We start from the raw sequence: 17,816 nt of genomic DNA on the forward strand, positions 1-17,816 counted from the left end.
CCACTATCATACTCTCCCTCGACATGGAATATAATTCAACAGGATTTCCTGGAGCTTCATGCGATTTACCTTCAAATCTTTTGGCATCACTGATAATATACTAACTGGTATCCTGGCATTATATTCTGAACTCTTCTCTGCAAAGTTCTTAATTAATGCCACTCCCTCAAACACAGTATCCATCTGTAAAGACACTAGATAGGACTGCCCCTTGTCCCCCCTGATATTTGCCCTAGCGACTGACCGCTTGCATCACAGATGAGATAGGGCAGTGCAGGTGGGTAACATTAATTCTAAAATATCTCTCATCACGGACGGCATCCTGCTTTTACTGTCCCAACCACAGATCTCCCTTCCCAATCTCTTTAACGTCCTGCAGACCTATGGCGATCTCTCTGGCTACAAGATCAACTATTTGAAATTGAAGGCCATGCCGCTTTAAGTCTCCCCTCAGGATAGCGAAAACCTCAAAACTAAATTCAGCTTTAAATGGCAGACTAAGAATCTCAAATATCTAGGGGTCTTCCTCCCATCCCATTATAATCTCCTTTTCCAAGAAAAGTTCCCCTGACATCTCCAAAATGCAAGCAGACCTAACCCCTTTGAGCCAACTTATCTCCTGGCTGCGCAGGATCATTACAGTTAAAATGAATATTCTCCCCAAAAGGCTTTACCTCTTTCAAACTCTACCAGTAACTGTTCCGTGGTTACCCCCCACATACACACACACTTCTGTTCCTGTACAACCTCCCTTTCCCAGGCTTATCCCTGCCTAATTGTACCATTACTAATACTACCTGTAAACCTTAAAAGCTGATAACCAGGACCAAAGGAATGAAAATGTATTAAGTTTACTCTGTAGACCCGGTTTGCTTTTGTGACCTCAATACAGTGTGATATTCTGTATATGTCATTTGAAGCTTTCTGTGTCATTGTTTCATTGCACTGTTATCTGTAATTCCTTTTCACCACTCAAAAATAAAGAATTATATAAAAAACAAAATGCCATGGAGATCCATTAGGGATGAGCAGACTTAAAGTAACAGCAGATGCAGTTTTCTTTTAAATATTAAGTGACCCCTGGCTCATATAAGTTCCATTCATTTACCCGTGAGTGAGGTTTTTGTCTACTTCTACGGCAATGTGCTAACAATTGTTGCCTAACCCCCACACTTTGTTATCAGTTACATCACTAGTTAAGATGGATGCTAAAACAATCTTGGAGTCCTATATTTTGCAACAGTTACTAGAATGCTATTTGAAGTTCTGTGCTATTTTCAGAAAGTTTCTAATGTTACAGCTTATGTTAATGCAATGTCTTGGCCAGGGAGTACAGCTCCACTGTCCGTGTTATCTCAAACACTCTGGGATAGACCCCACCTGCTGTGCTTCATGTATGTTATCTTAAAGCCTCAGTATCCAGTATACAACAGCTGATCCCCTTAAGCTGTGTTTGTGTTAAAGAGTCAATCATGCTTGCTCTGCAGCTTTTTAGTTTGGTTTAGTGAGGTTATTTTAAAACTTGAGTTGCAGAATGGCAGATCCACAATAAAGGTTCAACACGAACAGAGATGTCCTTGAACTGTTAACATTTTAATAACTGCTTTTTTAACACATTGGGGGCCATTTAATAGCCGCAAACCATGCACAAGTGTAGTACATTTAATATTGTATAAAATCACTACGCAAATACACTGCTGTACGAAACTCTTTTGCTTTAGGGAAGGGTCTCAGTGCAAGCACGCTGCTGGAGACTGCAGACAAAGATATAAATATGCATAGTGGTTAAAGTCCAAACAGCAAATCATAGTCCTGCATACGATCACATTTGGACCAGTCCCTTAATTGATTATAACATCTATGATAGCAAAATACTGCAAATTTATTTAATTAAGGCAAAGGAACACTGAGACTGTGTTTATTTTATGTATCACATTCATACATTTTATTGTCCTTATTTCATTGATATTTGTGTGCCTATAAAATCCTTCCCAGCTTTGGAGTGAGGGCAATTGGGACAATGGGCATAGCCATATTGCGATGGGGACCTGTGTCATATTGAGGCCTGGCCACACCCTGGCTGCACCTAATCTCCCTCCCATGCCCTCCAAATACTCATTCACTGGTGCACACAGAACCTGTTTATAGCTGCTTTGCTTTGACAATTTGTATATTATCTACTGATAATTATCGACAATCATTCTACCATTTTCTTCTTTCAAGCACTTTTCTGGCTGTTTCCTCTTCAAATTTACAGAGGTAATTTGAACTTTTTTATACATGTGACACAGCAACTTAAACTATAGTGAAAAAGAATGAAACCAAGTGATAGTTTACCTTAATTATAGTAATAAATGTACCCTTAAAAATGGACAAATGACCTCTGAAACTTAGATCTGTTTTCTAGTACTGCTGTATCTATTTAATATAAAGGAATGGTATGCTTTCTTCGATAATTAAGGTATACCTGGCTTTGTTTCTGCACCTTTATAGAGTCCACCCATGGAACAACCTTGAAATGATGGCTAGGACTTTAAAGTTTGTGTTATGTGGTTACCAGATATCACTCTAGTATATGGAAAAAGCTCATTTTAGAGGAGTACTGTTTGAGAATGGTAGACTTGGAGGGTGTAACGTGACTAGGGATGGGGGAGACTACAAAGCAATGTTTAGTTGTAGTCTACTACAAGACTTTCTGCAGGTCAAACTATTACAGGTGATTAGAGCAAACTGTGCTCCACTGTGAACTTCACAAATGCTTATTTTCTGGTAATAAACCCTCTCTCTGATATTTCACAAAAGCAATAAAAAAGTGGTATTGCATTAAAACATGTATATTTGAATGATATAAATGATATGAACGGAAGTCTTACAATTAGAACTGGACATTGCAATACATTTCAGCAAAGTATGGTTTCTTAAATATGTAGACAACTTTAGATTGTTTTTTTTTTTATTCATTATTTAAATCCAAATGTATAAAACAATCCCTAAATTAACTTATTATTACCAAAGATGTAGCAGCTGTCTAATATTTCGTTCACATTGCTGACCCGGCAATATCCCGGTTATCTCAACCAAGGATATTGCCGGGTTACAGAGCCTTCCAGCCCAGCAAATTCCCAGGTCGAACGGCTTCACACTGAACCCAGGACTGCCCGGGTCTCCATGGCAACATCACAAGAGCAGCTTTGATTGGCTCCTCTGTGATGTTGATTTTATTTTGTTTTTTTAAACTGCCAATAGTTTTCGGTGAGTCCCGGGTCTCACCATTCAGACTGGCACCATTCAGGGAATAACCCTTCAAAAGACCCAGGTTCAATTCCTGGGTCATTCGACCCAGGTAGATACAGGGGACAGGTTATAATGAGGTTGCTACCCTCCTTAAAGAACAAAACAAATAAAAAATAGATAGCGCTGATCTGTTTAGTGAAAATAATCAAATATATAAATAGAAAAAAAAAATAATATTAAACAACTATGTCTGTGAAGAACAAAAACAATTATTTAAACATAAAAGAATCAAAATTAATATTACACTGCAATGTACACGCTAATCTGAAAAAAATAAAAATAAATCAAGAACCATTAATTAATAGCAATTGTAGGCTCAGTTTAATAGTGGCACGTTAAATTTTTAGGAACATAGCTGACCCAAAGCAGGGAATTGTATTCCTTGAACATGAACCAATATTCCCAAGGAACAAAAATCCAGAGGATTCCACAATTATTTAAACACTTGTCTAATAATTTACAAAACATTGGAAGCAATTATCATACTTACACAATTTAACTCTATATTTTTGTATTTTCCCCTTTCATTTCTGTAATGTAAATATTAAGGAATGGATGTATAAAATGATTATTGTTATAGGACTTCTACTTAGTTTCTATGATAATGCTAGTAAGTCTGTTTGCAAAGGTGGAAAATTTAGTACAATTCCATTATTTGCCTTATCAATCCCCAGAATTCCATTTTCTCCTTCCAGAACACGCCTATAAATCTTATCTTGTGATAATCATTTACAATATGATGGGAGTATGACCTAATTGCTACAGATTTATGTGACAACATTGGGGGTGGGTATAATGTCCTTTTGGGTATACCAACAACAAGAAGGGGCCTAAAATGACAGAAAGCAGGAAAAGAGATAGCAGACACAACCACCCTTCTTTGCTTATAGAATATACAGAGGGATATCATTTATGTATGTCAAACATATACAATATTGTGCGCAATTAAGAACAGAAAAATGTGTAGGTTGCAGTTCCTTTGAACAAAAACAGGAAACATGTGGATTGTGCACTACTAATGAATTGAATCCTTCACTGGTTATACATTGATTTAGTGACTTGCTCAATCAATCCCGTGAGTTTATTTTATCTTATAGTAGCATCCGTGACATTGGATGAAAATGTTTAAATAATTAATATAACCCAATACATATACTCTCATTGCCCAGAATTTAGACAATCCTAGAGACGCCTTAGATACTTTGATTAAATTTAAAATAAAATAAAATAATGAAAGCAGACATAGTAATAGTTTCATAATTATTTTTTTTTGCTGTCTAGCAAGTGAGTTGGGGTGACTTGCTGCTTGTGCAATTATGATAAAACCGCTCTTATTGGACATTAAACTCAAATATACTGTGTTATAATCTTACATAATGTGAGACGCCTATATTAGCACAATGCATTGATACAATAATGTGTACCATGACATCATAAAAGTAGTGCATTAGGCTGCATAAAGAAATTATAATTATACAACTAATTTGCACAATAATTAGCTTATTTGCATCTTTTATATTGTGATTGATTCTTAATTAAGTTTATTAACATAAGACATAATAAAATAAGATCATCAATCAAGGTTGGGACATGAGAAATGAGGTTGGGTGCTGTAGGTATTTCTCTTCCCTGGTTTCTGGAGATGTCATCTCCACTAAGAGGAATGTTACAGAGCTTCTGCCCTCTTTTAAAAAAACCATATGCTATTGCAAGCACACAATTCTCTTCCTCCGTGTGCGTGAAAGCGGGATTTAAATTGCCTCTCTGTTGCTGTTTTTCCAGTTATTTAATCAGTATTTTCTTATTAGGCATGATGTCATTTGTGTTGTTGAATCATAGGATGCTGGCCGACAATTGCTTTTAATGAGTTTACCCATGCACATGTCACAGATGGGCTTGCAGAAGGTCTGCTGTATATTAGAACAGGATGGCTGTTCAGAGCAAAGTTTACTACAGTGTCATTAACTGCTTCTATGTCTAAAATAGCTACAGTGTACATACAGTATATTTTGCAAAGCGGGCCACTCCCAACATTTCCCGTTAATGCAAAAATATTAATTGATATGTAACATTACTAATGATAACAGTAACACTGTTAGATGATTGTTATATTATTATATACTTCTTAGCATAAGCGGTTAAACAAATTCTGTACTCTGAATAATGGATCATAAAAGTCTTTATCCAATATTATTTACCTGGATTCCTTTCAGTCCACACAGAAAGTAACTGTGCCACAAAGGCTTTGTCTTATCAATCTGAATGTCATTTACACCAACTGAAAAGTCCCTGTAAAAGACAAGAATATGTTACAAGAACCTGGGCCTTTTGGTAGCTCTTTGCTGCCACATCCTGGCACAGCAGCGTACAACATTCTAAATACACTACTAGGCGATGCTTTGCTTTTACTAGCAAGAAATTAGCTCTACATACACTTATTGTTGTTTCCTTTTTGATGATAATAAATAAAATAACAGTGGCAAACAGCCTGCAGTTCTATATCTAGAATAATACAGCTATAATCAATTTCTGCCCAATTAAACTTTGCATCTTATGTCAAGCATGATATATCTTTTACGTACTAATCAATAGGTTTTGTTTATAAATGTGTATTAAAATCTACAATATCAGGCAATGGTTTTAGGCAGGAAAAAAATGCTGCATAGTAAGAATGCTTTAAAAAATAGAAGTGTTAATAGTTTATTTTTTATCAATTAACACAATGCAAAGTGAATGAACAGAAGAGAAATCTAAATAAAATCAATATTTGGTGGGACCACCTTTGCCTTCAAAATAGCATCAATTCTTATAGGTACACTTGCACACAGTTTTTGAAAGAACTCAGCAGGAAGGTTGTTCCAAACATCTTGGATAACTAACCACAGATGTCCTGTGGATGTAGGCTTCATGATGTTGAGATCAAGGCTCTGTGGGGGCCATATCATCACTTCCAGGACTCCATGTTCTTCTTTACACTGAAGATAGTTTTTAATGATGTTGGCTGTATGTTTGGGGTAGTTGTCCTGCTGCAGAATAAAGTTGGAGCCAATCAGACGCCTCCATGATGGTATTGCATGATGGATAAGTACCTGCCTGTATTTCTCAGCATTGAGTACACCATTAATCCTGACCAAATCCCCAACTCCATTTGCTGGAATGCAGCCCCAAACTTGCAAGAAACTTTCACCATGCTTCACTGTTGCCTGCAGACTCTCATTATTGTACCGTTCTCCAGCCCTTGGGCAAACAAACTGCCTTCTGTTACAGCCAAATATTTAAAGTTTTGATCCATCAGGCAACCTGCTGCCATTTTTCTGCACCCCAGTTCCTATGTTTTGTATATTGTTTATGGTTGTAACTCATATCTGGGTTCTTTTACCGTACAGAGCTCAAATAAATCATTAAAAAAATAGTAATTTTTTTGTATATGAGTGGTGCTTGACCATAGGGTACAAAAAGGCAGGTTAAAAGTGGAGTTATTTTGCTAAACACAACAAAATTCGTAAATAGTCTCACTAATAAAAGAATTCCTTCCAGATACCCAATGCTACATGCCTGGTTCAGCTTTTTACCCTGACTTGGTGGGTCCCTCCATGCCTTTAAAACCCATCAATAAACCCTTCACTCCTAATACTGCTTGCTTGCTTCAAATCAGTCAGCAGTGCTGCTGGTCCTCTACCTATATGAATGTCCTACTTTTGCAAATGGGAAATTCACAGGGGAGTGGCATTAATATTAGCTCTGTTAGTTTGAATAAGATCTACCTCTGGAAGTCAGGGCATAACAAACAGCACTGAATCATTACAAGCATCCGCAGACCTGACAAAACAGCAGACAGTGGAGCCCCAGTATGTAGTATTTATTATAATAGTATAAAATGAACTTATTTAATGTATTACCTAATGGATTTGTACTACAATATGTCAAAAATATAAATTTCAGTCAGTGATTGCAGTTTAGAGCTATAAAGAACAGCATTAAACCACAGAATGCAATTCTTATAGTTGCATGCTAATCTACAGAGTTCTCCTGAAAAGTCTATATGCACAGAGCAGATATACAAATGTATACAGTAACAGATAGTAGCATTTATTATTATCTTTATTTTTAAATATGAAGCAGCATCATAAACATCAGCCCTGCACAGTGGGAAAAAATAAAAATACACATACAGTGAAAGCAATGCAAATCACATAATGTAGGACAGAAGATAAATTTGACAATGTAATAGGACATGAGAGGTTGTACAAAAGGCACTTATGAATGTTTGCCACAATGGACAAGCCATATATAAACATAGAGCAATATAAATTGTCCAATGACAACAGTGCTGAATGGACAAACAACCTAGCAGGTTTCTGTCTAACGATGGACATAAAGTTTTTCTGGGAGCAAATGTCTCCAGATAATAAACAAGATTAGAAAGAAAAGAAAGATGTACAAACAATATAATGGGGCATAATATGAACAAAGGGAGATATGGAGTGAGGTTATAACTGATAGACTTGTGTTTTCAGGAAACGCTTAACAAATTAAAGATTTGTGGATTATGGTTATAAACAAATAAGGAAATAGGTGCAGCACGGGTAAGTCTTTGAGAAGGAAGGTGAAATGATCTCACACACACACACACACACACACAAGACAGATCAGAGAAGAAGATAGGCACTGTTGAAGGTGAACCCCCTCCCTTAGTAGGTGTCCCCTCTGTGTAGCAATTTGGTGTGCACCACCCATACCTTTTAGATATCTGTTTGCCCCAAACTGAACAACTCCATTAAGTGCTTTGAGTGAGAAGTAAAATACTGAATAATAACATACACAATATAGAAAATCTGATTTAGAGGAGCGTCTTCCTCAGCAATGATCCAACATCTGTTTACTTTTCTATTTACTTCATCATGACAGCACCGTTCATGCATATAGATTTTTTCTACAAAAATAATCTGTTTGGTTACATAAAGATGAGCCAGAAAATCTGAAATAACCAAAAGTCCAAATATTTACTCTCATCTCATCATTTCTTCTACACTTCAACCCCAATAATATACTGCTTGAGTTTAATATGATGTGTCCTGTTTTAATTGAGCAAAATATTTAAATGTCGAGCACAGTATGACGGTGCGGTTAACGTTGGCTATTTAAAACGTCTGGAAATCTGGACCACATTAGCTGAGCGTTCCACTTATCTCATTCTATTGAATCAATAACCGCTTTCTAATGAGAAAGTTTCAGGGAAAAGCAAGAGTAAATTGGAACATTACTGTAATTTATGCACTTTGTGGATTAGGATAAAATAAGCATCATCCATCGTTCATCCTCCATCTGCTGGAGGGTGAGGTTTAGGGCACCCGAATGAACACTAGCTGTGGACTGTAAAATGCGAACAATAATGTAATAAGACAACTATTGCCAAAATAAAGGAAGAGAAACCAACACACGGATATATTGAAATCATATAATCATCTCTAATTTAACCTCCTACATTGAAATTTGATTGCAAAGCTTTAGCAATCTGCATTGAATTTAGAGTATGTAATATAATAATAGAAAAAAAAATAAGTGAATAGAAGTCTTAAATAGAAGGCATCCATGTGGCCGTGTGATGCTAATTAGTTGACAGAGAGCTATTGCTAGTTGCAAAGATCTCCACTTCATATTTATATAATGAGCAACATTTATAAAAGCCAGTGGGGCTGATTAAGTTGCGTGTGTTCTGCAATAACGGGAAAAAGTATACAAAATTACCATAACATTTTTTAATACAATGCAATGTGCTATATGAATGTTATGTAAACATGGGTGGGAGGGGGGAAAGGTACAAGTATTGGTAGTTTTTGCAATCATCTATCACTCTGAGCAAGTTCTAGACTACCTAGAGAACAGGAAGAAATTTTGTCCTTATTTAAACTTAATAATTTTATTAGAAATAAAGCACATTTTAAGTTATACAACAAAAGTCCTAGGATCACTTCAGCACAATGATCACAAAACCAGAAAAAAACAAAAAACAAAACACTAACATGATTAAAAATAATGCAGTCTGAAAAATAGGATTTTTGTACTCACTGTAAAATCCCTTTCTCTTAGTCAATTAGGGGACACTGCTATACATTGGGGTATAGTTGGTGGTACCAGGAGTCCAGGCACTTAAACAGTTAAATCTAAGTGTCACTCTACCCCTGCTATACCCCTCCCACTGAAAGGATATTCAGTTTATGCCTAACAAAGCTGGAAGGAGGACAACTAGGTTAGCTAACCACAACAACACAGTTAATCATACAACATTCAGAGCAAGGGTGGGCGCGCAGTTTCCCCCAATGAACTAGGAGAAATGCTATTTTCTCATACGTCCAATTGGGGGACACTGCTATACATAGGAGATCAACCAAAGCTGCTCCCTAAGGGAGGGACTGCTCTGACACGGCTGCACGCAGAACCTTACAGCCAAAGCTGGCATCCTGTGATGCAAAGCCTTGTAACCAATATAATTTTACAAACGTGTGAACAAACGTCCACGTAGCCACCCGGCACAGCTGTTCAGCAGAAAAGCCGTGACGCTCCGCCCAGGAAGCACCCACATCCCTAATGGAATGACCCGACAAACCTCCTGGCAATGGTCTATCCAGCTTCGAGTAAGCCAGCTTGATGGTGGAGGTAATCAACCAAGCTAAAGAGACCCTAGAAGCAGGCCCTCTCTTTTCTTCGCATCATAAAGCACAAAAAGATCTGTGGTTTTGCGCAAACTAGCTGTGCGGTGCACATAGCACCTAAGAGCCCTGACTACATCTAAAAGCAATAAAGACTGATCACGTGACCTAGAGCTTTGAGGAAAGGCAGGGACAACAATCTCCTGACAAATGAGGGCTTGGTGCGAAGCACCGCCCTGTCTTCAGGGAAAAAACAAAACGGGGGGAGAACAAGATAAAGCCCCCAACTCAGAAACTCAGCGTGCTGAAGATACCTACAAAAGAAAAGTCACCTTCCAAGTCAGGAAACGAAGCTCCACAGACTGTAAAGGCTCAAAAGGATCTCTAATCAAAGCCTGGAGAACCAAATTCAAGTCCCACGGCTCGACAGGATGAACAAATGGAGGCAAAATATGAAGCGCCCCTGTAAAGTATGAACTTCCGGAAGGGAGGCAAATTTACGCTAGAAATAAATGGACAATGTTGAAACCTGTGATTTCATTGAGACTAAGCGCAACCCCTTGTCCAAACCAGCCTGAAGAAAGGCCAGCCATCTAGAAAAACGCAAAGTGTGAAAATGATTTGATTCACACCATAAAACATAAGTCTTTCATGTTCTGTAATAATTGGCTGCTGAAGAAGGTTTCCTGGCCCTGATCATAGTCTTAACTACCGTAATAGAAAAACCCTTGGCCTTCAGAATTATGGTCTCAATAGCCATGCCGTTAAAGTCAGCCAACCTAACGAGTAGCACCGCAGGGAACCCGAGTGATTACATCTGGCCTGAGAGGTAGTCTGAACGGAGGTTTCTAGCAGGTCTGAGTACCAGGCTCGGCGCTGCCAGTCCGTACCCACTAGGATGGCCTTCACCCGGTCCCTCTTCAGTTTCTTGAGAACCTATGGGATCATAAGAAGGGGAGGGAATAAGTAAACTAGGTGAAACTGCCAAGAAATCACTAGAGCTACCACAAATCCCGTTGCGGGGTTCCTGGTCTTTGAGCAAAAGACAGGAACTTTGAAGTTCAACCGCAAGGCCATCAAATCTATGTCTGGACTACCCCAGCGTTGAACCAGGAGAGCGATACTTCCGGATGAAGGGACCATTCTCCTGCATGAACTGTGTTTCGGCTGAGATAATCGGTCTCCCAGTTGTCTACACCTGGAATGAATATTACCGATATAATTGGAATGTGTTTCTCTGTCTACAGCATTATCCTGGTCGCTTCGCTCATGGCCCTGACACTGCGCGTACCTCCCTGATGATTGAGAATGCTACTGTCATATGGGCAGCACAGTGGCGTAGTGGTTAGCACTTCTGCCTCACAGCACTGGGGTCATGAGTTCAATTCCCGACCATGGCCTTATCTGTGTGGAGTTTGTGTGTTCTCCCCGTGTTTGCGTGGGTTTCCTCCGGGTGCTCCGGTTTCCTCCCACACTCCAAAAACATACTGCTAGGTTAATTGGCTGCTATCAAAATTGACCCTAGACTCTCCTTCTCTGTTTGTCTCTGTCGTGTGTGTCTATATTAGGGATTAGACTGTAAGCTCCAATAGGGCAGGGACTGATGTGAATGAGTTCTCTGTACAGCGCTGCGGAATTAGCGCTATATAAATAGATGATGATGATGATGTCATTGCACTGTCCGACTGATCGGCTTTCCGTGTAGAAACACCTGAGCTTTTACCAGCACCCTGTATATAGCTCATAGCTCCAACACGTTTATGGGAAGAGCTAACTCCAGCGGGTCCCATTGACCCTGGAATCTGAGGGTTACAGACTTGCGTATGTGGTGATAACCATCCATTTCCAGGTCTGAAGAGATCGTCCCCAGGAGAGATGTGACCTGAGCAGCCACCAAGAAATGGAGAGGCGGACCTGAAATGATATAATGATCATCTGCCTGTCCTGATGTAAGTGAGAGCCTGACCACTTGCGCAGGATTTCCCACTGCAGAACCCACGAATGGAACGGAGCATAAGGCACTGCTTCGAAGACTGACACCATTGTCCCCAACAGCCTAATGCATCGCAACAGGAACACCTGACGCTTACCTAAGAGGTCTCTGAACTTGGACTGGAGTGACAGAATCTTAACTTCCAGAAGGAACACTCTCCGACACCTGGGGGTAAATGTATCAAGCTGAGAGTTTTCCGGCGGGTTTGAAAAACCAATCAGATTCTAGCTAGCCTTTATTTATTCCATTCTACACAATGATAGCTAGAATCTGATTGGTTGCTATAGGCAACATCTCCACTTTTCAAACTCGCCGAAAAACTCTCAGCTTGATACATTTACCCCCTGGTGTCGAAATCTAACCATAGAAACCGCATCTTCTGCGATGGGACTAAAGATGACTTTGGCAAGTTGATTATCCAGCCATGCTCTTCTAGGAAGGATCTGGTCAACTGAATGTGTTGTAACAGGATCTGAGCCAAAGGAGCCTTCAACAGAAGGTCATCCAAGTAAGGAGTTATCGTGACACCCTGGGAGCGGAGAAGGTCTGCCATTACTGCCATCACCTATGTAACGCCCTGAATTGGACATGATTTTCCTTTACTGCAAAGCGTAGTAAGCATTGATGGCCCTGCCAAATGGGAATGTGCAGAGAAGCGCCCCTTATATCAATGGAACCAAGAACTCTCCCTGTTCCATAGCCGCAATCATTGACCTGAGAAATTCCATCTTGAATCCCCTGACTCTGACCTGTAAGTTTAAGGTCTTTAAATTTAATATAGGTCTGAAAGAGTCATCCAGCTTTGGGACTAGGAAAAGGTTTGAGTAAAACCCCAAACCTCTCTCAGGTGGAGGAACTGAAATGATAACCCCCGTGTTCAGCAAGTTCTGGATTGCCATCTGCAGGGCCTTGCGCAAAATATCGCAGGCTGGAAGCCCTGTGGTGAAAAACCGGCAACGAGGAAACTGAAGTAAGTCTATGACGTACCCCCTCGTGACAATGCCCCTAATCCATGGGTCTAAAGATGATACCAGCCACCTGTCCCGAAAAAGCAGAAGACGTGCTCCCACTACAGCTCTGTGTATGGAGGTCTCGTCACACTGAGGCTGACTCTGTCGACTTAAGATGTCCCATATGTGAGGGACCCCGGCCCCTATGGAACCCGCCTCTAGTGGGGGCATTTGACTGACCCCTTGCAGGGGATCCTCTGAATCTCTGGAAGGGCCGAAAGGACCGAAACCTAGGCTGTCTAGGCCTGGTCTGAGAGACAGGCAAAAAAGAGCTCTTACCCCCCGTAACTTCCGAAATGATCTGGTCTAATTTATCACAGTCCTCAGCTGGAAGAGGGTAGAGAGTTTTAAATTTCGCTGGCCTGGTAAAACGCAGATCAGGCTTTTTCCAGGCATCTGAAATGATCTCCATTAATTGAGGTGATGGAGGAAAGGAGATAAGTTGTTTCATTTGTCTTATAAACAGAGAAAAAACAGCTTCCCAGGATACCTCTGGGTTGGTGAAGCCTAAAGTCTGCCGCACGCCCAGTTCCTCTATACCCTGCACTGTGGATGAATCTTCCAAACTGGCAAATTCTTCCTCCCAAGAATCTCGGTGAACCTCACCTTCATCCTCTGATGAAACATCTGAAGTGGACATTAAATCCCTAGCTTCCTGAGAGGCCTAACGCATATGAGTCAGTCTCTTAGCCGCATTTAGTAAGCGTTCCAGTGAGGAAGTAGCCGCAACTAAACTCTGGGCCGAAATCGCAAGGGATTGTGCTAAAGATGATTCTACCTGGGACACCCCTGAAGTGGACTTTTCCGCCTGTGTATCTGACTGGTGTAGTGCAGAAACAGAAGTAGAATGTTGACCTACCTCACAGAGAGATATTACCCTTGTGAGCTCTGCCAACGTCGAAGTCAAAGGACGCAGCCAAGCAGGTTCATCCACGGACCTGGACGCAGACTGGGTCTGGCGGAGATGCCAGATCTCCACCTCACAAGCTGTACACATGGCCTCTGGACTAGACTGTCCACAAGACAATTTTCCGCTACACTTGGCACAATTGTAATGTATAACAGACCCTGCAATAGTTCCCTTCTTAGAGGACCCCTTTCCAGTCATGGTGAAAATTTCTAACACCCAATGTGAGCACGGTAAAGTATATCTATATATATATATATATACACTCCTTCACAGAGTATATAATAGAAAAATTTTCTTTTTTAAAAAAAAAATGCAGGAATTACATATACAATATATATATTAACAAGGGTCCAGGATGTATTTAAACATATATCTGGTGACTCCTGCAAATAACAGCAACAGCAAACAGTACAATATATAAATCTTCTAAATAGATATAATTGTAATGTTAAACAGTGACAAGTCACAACCATGAGAGCCTCACACACAAACACACACACTCTTAAAGACAATAAATTGTGTAAAGAGTGGCATAACAAGGTTTAAAAACCTGTCCTGTATGAGGGGCACAGCAGGGCTCCGTCCTCCACAGTGTGGGATATGGCACTGAAAACACTATGCTGGCGCCAGGAAGTAGTAGAGGAACTCCCCTCTTCTCAGCAAATGGCTGCTTCAGCCTCCACGCATCGCTCTGTGCCCCCCTTGTGTGATTCAACGGAGTTCTGCTTTGGCAGCCCAGGTCCTCCTACATGCCGGCAATGCTCGTTGCCTAGGGGGGAGGGGAACGCGACCGCAGCACACAGACAGGTGCTGTGGTCGCGGCTGTCAGCTCTCTTCCAGGACCTCCCTTGCTGACAGCTGTCTCTTGCCGGCAAATTAAAAAAATTAATAGCCAGTAATGCTGGGGGTCAGATAGCTGTCACAGCTACTCACCCCAGCTCAGGGACCCGGGGTGAAGGAAGGCTGCAGGCTATCCACCCCCTGGGAGGCGTCCCTGAGCCCAGCATTTCCCCCGTATAAAAAATGAAAAATAAATATCAAATAAATATTGATTTATTTTTTTAGAAAAACATTAAATCCAGGGCAGGAGCCCTGGAAATCATGTCTACTTCTAAGGCACAAAAACTAAAACTGAATATCCTTCCTATGGGAGTGGTATAGCAGGGGTGGAGTGACACTCACAGATTTAACTGTTTAAGTGCCTGGACTCCTGGTACCACCAACTATACCCCTACGTATAGCAGTGTCCCCCAATTGGACGTATGAGAAATAAAAGTACTGGGCACATTTGTACTGTTTGCACTCTGTGCTGGCTTAATGGTCTGTCTTCCAAAACTGTTTTTTGTTTTTTTTTTGCTGGTCAAGCATAAAACCACATTTGCATATTTAAAACATGAAAAAAATTCATAAACTTTGGTGTTCCAAAAAGATTTTTTTTTTTTTGCATTGCCTGTGCTACAATAGTAGGGACTGTCTTACTTTATCAGGTACTTGATGGATCATCAAATCTGTCACCACCCTAATTTTACAACGAACTCCTGTTCAAACAAAAATAAGCAAGCAAGCATTTCTAAAACACATTCATTGCATGATAAAATAGGTGTGTGATATGATGTAGATTTTTTTTGTGTTTTATGATAATTAAACTTGACAGATTTAGAACATTAAAGTTCAGTGTGTTAGATACTCTATTTGAACTTATACTTTGATTAGAACATGTAAAATCCATTCACGTGATTTAAGGCTGGAAGGACTCAAAATCTACATTTTACTTTTAAGTATTCCTATTGGGAGTACTGAAACACTAAGGGGTAAATTTACTAAACTGGGGGTTTGAAAAAGTGGAGATGTTGCCTATGGCAACCAATCAGATTCTAGTTGTCATTTTGTAGAATGTATTAAATGAATGATAACTAGAATCTGATTGGTTGCTATAGGCAACATCTCCACTTTTCCAAACCCGCAGTTTAGTAAATATACTCCTAAATGTTAAATGTATTTGTGCCATTTTAGGGGAGAAAGCTACATTTTGCACTTTTCCCTTTACAGGTGGAAGCTGCAGCAGTTTAATCTTCAATCTAAAACCAACAGGAGCTTTACATCAAATAGATTATGTAGCATCAATCACGATTTAACAACCCATTTATTTTACATACGTGACAAAAGAATACAAATTATAAAAGTAAATTAGGGATTACTTAACCTAATCAAATTAAATCAGTAATGTCTGGGTGACAATTCTCACTTGATGTTAAATACCCACCTATAAATATTATTTTAAACTAGTTTCATTATAGCCACATTTTAATCCACTACAGTCACATCCAGTGCTAAGCTTCATCTGCAGACTTCCCCATTTACACCCCCCTGCAACCATACTTGTCAACTTTCAAGTGCAAGGGAGGGGGGAGCATTGTATACGGTGATTTGCGGAGGGGCCAAAATCACATGATATGTCTCCTAGGGGCCCGGGAGAACTACCTGAAATTCTTAAGTCTCCCGGACATTCTAGGAGAGTAGGCAATATGCCTGCATCTATAAGAGTTATGTATAGAAGTATAAAAATGCATAAGCACAGTGCATTTAGTTTTGCCTAACTATTTAAAGAATATTTGTGGGACCAGATGGGAATGCACATACCAGAAATGGAAGAGTAAAACTGCTTTCTATATGAGGGAAGAATATGTATAAGTCCTGCATACTATTACTGTACGACCACCTTCTTTATTAATTTCAACTTTTACATTTTTCATCTACAATACATTCATGTATTAAATGAGTCTTGAGAGTAAGGTTTTATCAGAACTATATTCATTTAATTTTATATTTGAACATTATTTTATACTGCACCTATAAACATAATTTGGGACATATAATGTGTCTAGATGGTGTACAAGCATCACATTGAAAGTATGGGCAGTAGCATAATTACAACCATCTCTACAAAAAAAAAAATTCTTATTTAAATATCTCATCCCACAACACGAAATCTCCTTTTTGCACATTGGTGCAATAGGAGGCACAGTCCAGCACTTAGCCTGCATCTAGCATGGGACACTCTAATTCACTTAGCTCCTCCAATCAAAAGAAGAATAACTTTTGCAACTCTCCATCCTGAAGCACTAATCAGTGCCATCCCTGTATAAACCGGCACAATTGTGCAAAAATAGGAACAACAACATTTGCACTTTTCCAAATGATCATTAACCTTTAAAGATACAGAAAGTCTGCAGATGAAGCTCATCACTGGAAATGTCTATGGTGCTCCAGAATGACAAGTGTTTAATTAATATCTATTATAAAAATGAAATATTGTCTGTGAGAACTCTTATGTGCAGATCTCTTTTAGCACCATTAATTAACTTTTTGTGATTCAATAAGCTAGGATACCAAAAACTACTCATATATTCCTGCTTAGAGAGTTTATACAATTTTAAATAATCCACTCTCATCCTCATGCCCGCCAACCTTATCTAAAAACAAAGGGTAATAAAGGTTAGGGTCTTTCCCCTGGGACCCCCACCACTACTGCAAAGCTTGTTTGAGAGCAGCCACAGTCCACCTTGATTCAATAGAATGCTTCTTTTCAGATCTATCGAACCAGACTTAAACAATTTAGTCTTCTTAGGCTAGGTACACAATGGAGAATTTTCTGACCAACGCGTTACCTACAACAATTTGTACTTACGACCGAAGTTCCGATCGCTCGGGCCATTAACGCATACACACTAGACTTGTTTTAAACGATTAACAAAAGACTGACCGTCCGGGCAGCGACTTTTCACAGCCATATTGTCATGTTAAAAGATTTTGATTTGTACATACTGAAACGACATAGGACGTTTCTACAGCGATATTTCGAAGAAATTTAAATAAAGGGCAGAACATCTTCGGTAAGTACCTCCCAAAAACTCTTAAAAGGAAACACATCTTTGTGTACAGTGTACATTCATTTGCAA

General features: G+C 39.5%; 1 protein-coding gene across 1 annotated transcript in view; it reads right to left on the reverse strand.

Moving 5' to 3' along the window:
- GALK2 (galactokinase 2) overlaps positions 1-17,816 on the reverse strand; it is a 124,375-nt gene that overhangs the window by 86,697 nt on the left and 19,862 nt on the right. The window contains exon 4 of the mRNA XM_075207964.1: positions 5,493-5,583. Coding sequence (XP_075064065.1) covers positions 5,493-5,583 — 91 coding nt within the window. The remainder of the gene's footprint in view (positions 1-5,492; positions 5,584-17,816) is intronic.

The sequence above is a fragment of the Mixophyes fleayi genome, chromosome 4 (genome assembly GCF_038048845.1).
Source record: "Mixophyes fleayi isolate aMixFle1 chromosome 4, aMixFle1.hap1, whole genome shotgun sequence".
Classification (NCBI taxonomy): domain Eukaryota; kingdom Metazoa; phylum Chordata; class Amphibia; order Anura; family Limnodynastidae; genus Mixophyes; species Mixophyes fleayi.